The following is a 4,545-nucleotide window of genomic DNA, read 5'->3' on the forward strand; positions in this document are numbered from 1 at the left end:
ATGTAGTATATACTAACAGTACAGTATGCAATAAAACCAGCCACTGTCTAAATAATTGAGCTATGCAGTGTTCTGGGCCCAAGTGGGTATGCCATAGGACCAGCCACTGTCTAAATACTAGCCCAGCACCACGCAGCACCCCCCAGCTGGCCCATTTGGGCCCAAATGGCCAACCTACTTAGCCCCCAGCCACTGGAACCCTAGCTCCCGACCTCTCCAATCGCCGCCGCCAGCGCCATCACGCACGGGAGCACGCGCGCACGCGACCCGCGCCTCCTCCCGCCTTCTACCGGTCCCGGCCGCTGCCGCCGGCGAGCCCGCCGACCACCGCCATGCCTCCTCCTTTCCTCTCCTCTCTCTCTCTCTTCCTTCTCTCTCGTCTCAAGGCCGCGCGCCCCTACGGGTCACGGCCATGGTCGCTGCCTGAGCACGAGCTCCGGCCGGCCGCCGCACCTGGCTGCGCCATCCGCCGTCCCGGCGGTGGCAGGGCAGTGGGTGCTGGCGGCGCCTCGTCCCAGCTGAGGCAGCTCTCTTTTTTGAGTCGCTCGACTCGTATGTGTCGACTAGTCTAGACTAGTCGTCGACTAGTCCATCCACGGCTTGACTCTTATTTGTAGTCTACACGAGAAAATGAGTCGACATCCACTTTGCGACTCGTAGACTAGTCGAGCGACTAGTCTAGACTAGTCGTTCGACTCGTAATCGCTGGGCTCATCAAAATGCAAAATCTAAGACTACTATAAGGCTACTAAGAAATAACAAAATAAGAAGAAAAAATGAACGATTAAATTACTACTCCCCAATATTCAACTGGCTGATTAATTTCTTATAAGGTACCCATATTTCTTTGCCAAATAAGCCAGCAAACGTCAATGTTTTCCCAAAAGTCTCCGTAGACCTCTTTCCAATGAAAAAACTTTTTTGTGTAATTCCAAATGTGAATCTCAGCCATATGTCCCATATCCATGTACGCAGATACCAAACAGCAACTCAACAGGAAGGCTAGTGATGCAGTCATTTACCGCTCACAGTTGAGTAAACCACCACTGTTGCATATCTTCGAACTTTTATCAACAAAAATACTAGCCATTTTCAGAACTGTAGTACTGTATAACAAAGGTTTCACTTTTTTTCTTTTGGCAAGAAACAAATGTTTCGCTGTGTAACTACCATCAACTAATGACACAATAATGAACTTAATTTTGCTAATAGAAAGATAAGAGACAGAGGGATTTCCTCAGCCGATGAATATTTTATTCTTGATTGTATCTACAATGTTGAATACTCAATGTTTCTGTAGAAAGCAAAAGGGAAGGGGGTGAGAACATGCAGGAGAGCATGGCATTCATATTTCAAAGATTCGAAATTACAAAGAACTATCCTTCACTATATATCTTCCCCGGGAAAATTAATTACTCCAAACTTAAACCCTGTAGGCATGTACACCTTTCCGGTTTACAATCCGGTCATCCTTGACAATATTTTTCAAAAGAATGTAAGTCAAGTATCATTGAGCATGCTACAGATGGTATCAACAGCATCAGAATGAGAAGTTTAGTCTTCCATACTCAAGTTAATCTGGTAATCCTGGTGACACAAAATGGATGACCAAACAGAAAGCATAAGAGCCCTTCCTAACCTGACAACCAAAAGGAAAATTGTCATCTTGCAGCAGAAAATTATGATCATGCTACAGTTCAAAGAGAGAGAAACAGCTATGTGATGAAATTACCTATGTTATGTTCCCAGGTATTCCATTAAATCATCATCATGCAGCAGCAAATCATCAATATCTGGGATCGGGCTGCTCATACTGATATAGTCCAAAGGTAACCCCTCAAAAGAACTGCCAACAAACTTATCTTGCTCACCGTAGAATGGAAAATCTACGAGGTGTTGCATATCTCCAGGGACAGAAGTTGAACTTCCACCACCAATCACATGATCACCATAAGGACTGTTGTCAGCTGGTGCCCTGATACCCATGGGAACCACATGATGATCCATCATAGGTAATGGCACTGATTGTTTCGGAGGTAAAGTCTGATAGTTACTGGGAAAACTATTAAAACCAGAATTGGCATGCAGTGGAAAGGGGCTTCCAGACTTTGACCTGGCATTATCACTACTTCCATAAAGTACAGGCTGATATATGCTTACAGGAGTAGCATCCACAGGTTGGGCATTATCAAAGCCATTAACCCCAGACCCAGGAAGATAAACATGCCCTTGAGCATTTCCTCTGTGTTGTAAAGCTTCACTTGTAACGGCCATCTGATTGAAGCTTGTAATCTGGTGGTTAGCCATGCCTGGAATCTCTACTTGGTCCAGTCGGTTCATATCGGGAATCAGATTTCCTGGATTTTCTGGTGCATCATCAGTCCTTTGTACCTCCTGCTCAACAGCAACGGAACTGTGACGTGCTCTTTTTCTCTTTGGTGGTTGTTTTTTTGTTCCTTCCTTAAGAACAACAGCCTGATAAAGATGTTTAGTGTTCGCCCTTTCTCTGTCTCTTCTGGAGACATGCTCCTCGCTGGATTGTGCAGCTGGAGAAAGACCTTGCTCATCATCTTTAGATGATATTGAAAGAGGAGCCTCCTCAAAACCATCAACATCATACTCATTACTGCTGCTGTGTGCGTTCCTAGTTCCATTTCTGTCTTCTGGAGCACTGCGGTGAGTAATCTCTGAGACGCCATTGTCAATACCGTGCACAAGTCTTTCCTCTCTCTGTAGGACTCCCAACCAAATCAGGCTCTCCTTTGCAGTCATTTTATCCTGCAAGATTTTGGATTTGCGAACATGGTTTCTGATCTTATCAAAGTTAGGGGACATGTGCTTAATAACACATGTAAGCACCCCGACCTTCCAAACCTTCTTAAGGTCATGAGGTTTTTTGTAAGGAGCAATCTGTCCCCTTGGAAGGCCCAAGGCAGCCCACCACTCTTCATTCCCCGCAGGCCACCATGGGGGCGGAGTGCCCTTCTCCAGGGGGTACTTGCGCTGCGGTGGATTACAGTGCTGCATCAATGATGAAAGCAGTGAGCCCAGAGTGGCGTCTTGGAGATCCATCAAGCTGTGCTCGTTCTTGACAACGCTACTCTGAGCATCAGCATCCACCAAGTGCTCGGCCTCGTACTTTGCAATCGCTGCCGGACCATTCTTATCAAACTTAACCTTCTCCTTCCACCAAGCTCTAATATTATCCGACGCACCACTCACAGGCTTCCCTTTCTCAGGGATGATCCCATAGACAAACCCACGGGCATTGCACACCTCCATCAGCTTGAGCATGTACTTGAGGATCCCGTCGTGCGCCCTGGCCATCTTCTTGCGCATGGCCTGGTCGGATATCTGCTTGGGCTTGGACTTCTCCAGCTCCAGTTCAGCCTGCTGCAAGGCTAACCTCTGCTGCCTCTCCTTGATCCTCCTGAGCCTGACCCTGTCCTTCCACATTCGCCGGGCCAGCTCCTCCGGCTCAATCTCCTCGTCGCTGACATCGTTCTCGTTGATGCCGTCGACCTCGAAGTCGGACGAATCTCCGAACTCCGTCGCGAGCAGAGCCAGCTGATCCATAAGAACTGATATGGCCTCGCAATCCCGATCACGTCCAATCCACCCAACCCCTCCTAGTCCCGCCAAGCGAGGGAGTCATGGAAACAGCCTTCCCGCCGCCATTTTTTCGGGAAGACAAGCTGCGCCGCGCCTGAGGCTTCAACTGAGATCAGCACTGCGCGCTGAAGAAGACAAACCTAATCGGACCATGGAAAGAAGGATCAGCAAAACAAATCGGCACGAGCGGAACGAACTCCTCGAACGAACAACCCACTGGACCAATCTAGGGTTTCCTCACCCGAGAGAAGAAGACGGGGAGGAGGAGGGAGGAACCTATCCACGCCCGCCGCGGCACCGGCAGTCGTCGCCTGGCTGCGCGCCGCCGCCGTCGGCGACGACGAACTGCGGCGAGGATTGGTTTGGTGGAACGGCAGATTGGATGGGGAGGAGGCGGATTCGGAGAAGAATGGGCGAGAGGGGGGAGATGATTGGAGACGGGGGAAATTCGCAGGTTCTGCTCGAGATTCCGTTGGTTTCCTTGTGTGGAAATTATTTATTGGGGGATGGAAAGGGGGGGAAAAGGAAAGGAAGGAAACTCGAGGGAAGGCCCAGCGCGGGGAGGAACAGAGCAAACAAACACGGGACCTCCTCGGCTCGTGTGTTTTCTCGGATCCCCTGCTCCTGCTCGCCGTGTCAACTGCCTTGTGGCCTCTCCAATGTGCCACAGCCCAAAGGCATTGTTTTTTGTTTTTTGTTTTTTGTGAATGAAGGCATTGTTTGGGGTGGACGTGCTCTCTTGTAGGCACGAATGAAGGCATTGTTTAACAATCCAAAACTATTTTCAGTATCTAGTACAGACCAAAATGTTAGACTTATTTTTTCTTCACTTAACATGTAAGACTTGATTATATGAAGTACTCCCTCAGTTCGAAATTACTTGTCGGGAAAATGGAGAAAAATTGATGTATCTATACTAAAATACGTCTAGAT

The 4,545-nt window shown here is 48.3% G+C and overlaps 1 protein-coding gene across 2 annotated transcripts; it reads right to left on the minus strand.

Annotated features, from left to right (window-relative positions):
* Nucleotides 1-1,232: 1,232 nt before the first annotated feature.
* On the minus strand, nt 1,233-4,226 carry LOC109773703 (ETHYLENE INSENSITIVE 3-like 3 protein). Of its 2 annotated transcripts, none has more exons than XM_020332409.4 (3): nt 3,854-4,226; nt 1,733-3,752; nt 1,233-1,639 (listed from the first exon to the last, which is right to left on the minus strand). In XM_020332409.4, the coding sequence occupies exon 2, from the start codon at nt 3,574-3,576 to the stop codon at nt 1,738-1,740; it is 1,839 nt and encodes a 612-aa protein (XP_020187998.1). In that variant the 5' UTR covers nt 3,577-3,752; nt 3,854-4,226; the 3' UTR covers nt 1,233-1,639; nt 1,733-1,737. The 2 variants fall into 2 exon arrangements, with proteins under 2 accessions (XP_020187998.1, XP_040246465.1); XM_040390531.3 differs by having other exon boundaries at nt 3,889-4,136.
* Nucleotides 4,227-4,545: the final 319 nt, after the last annotated feature.

Source organism: Aegilops tauschii, chromosome 5, assembly GCF_002575655.3.
Source record: "Aegilops tauschii subsp. strangulata cultivar AL8/78 chromosome 5, Aet v6.0, whole genome shotgun sequence".
Lineage (NCBI taxonomy): Eukaryota > Viridiplantae > Streptophyta > Magnoliopsida > Poales > Poaceae > Aegilops > Aegilops tauschii.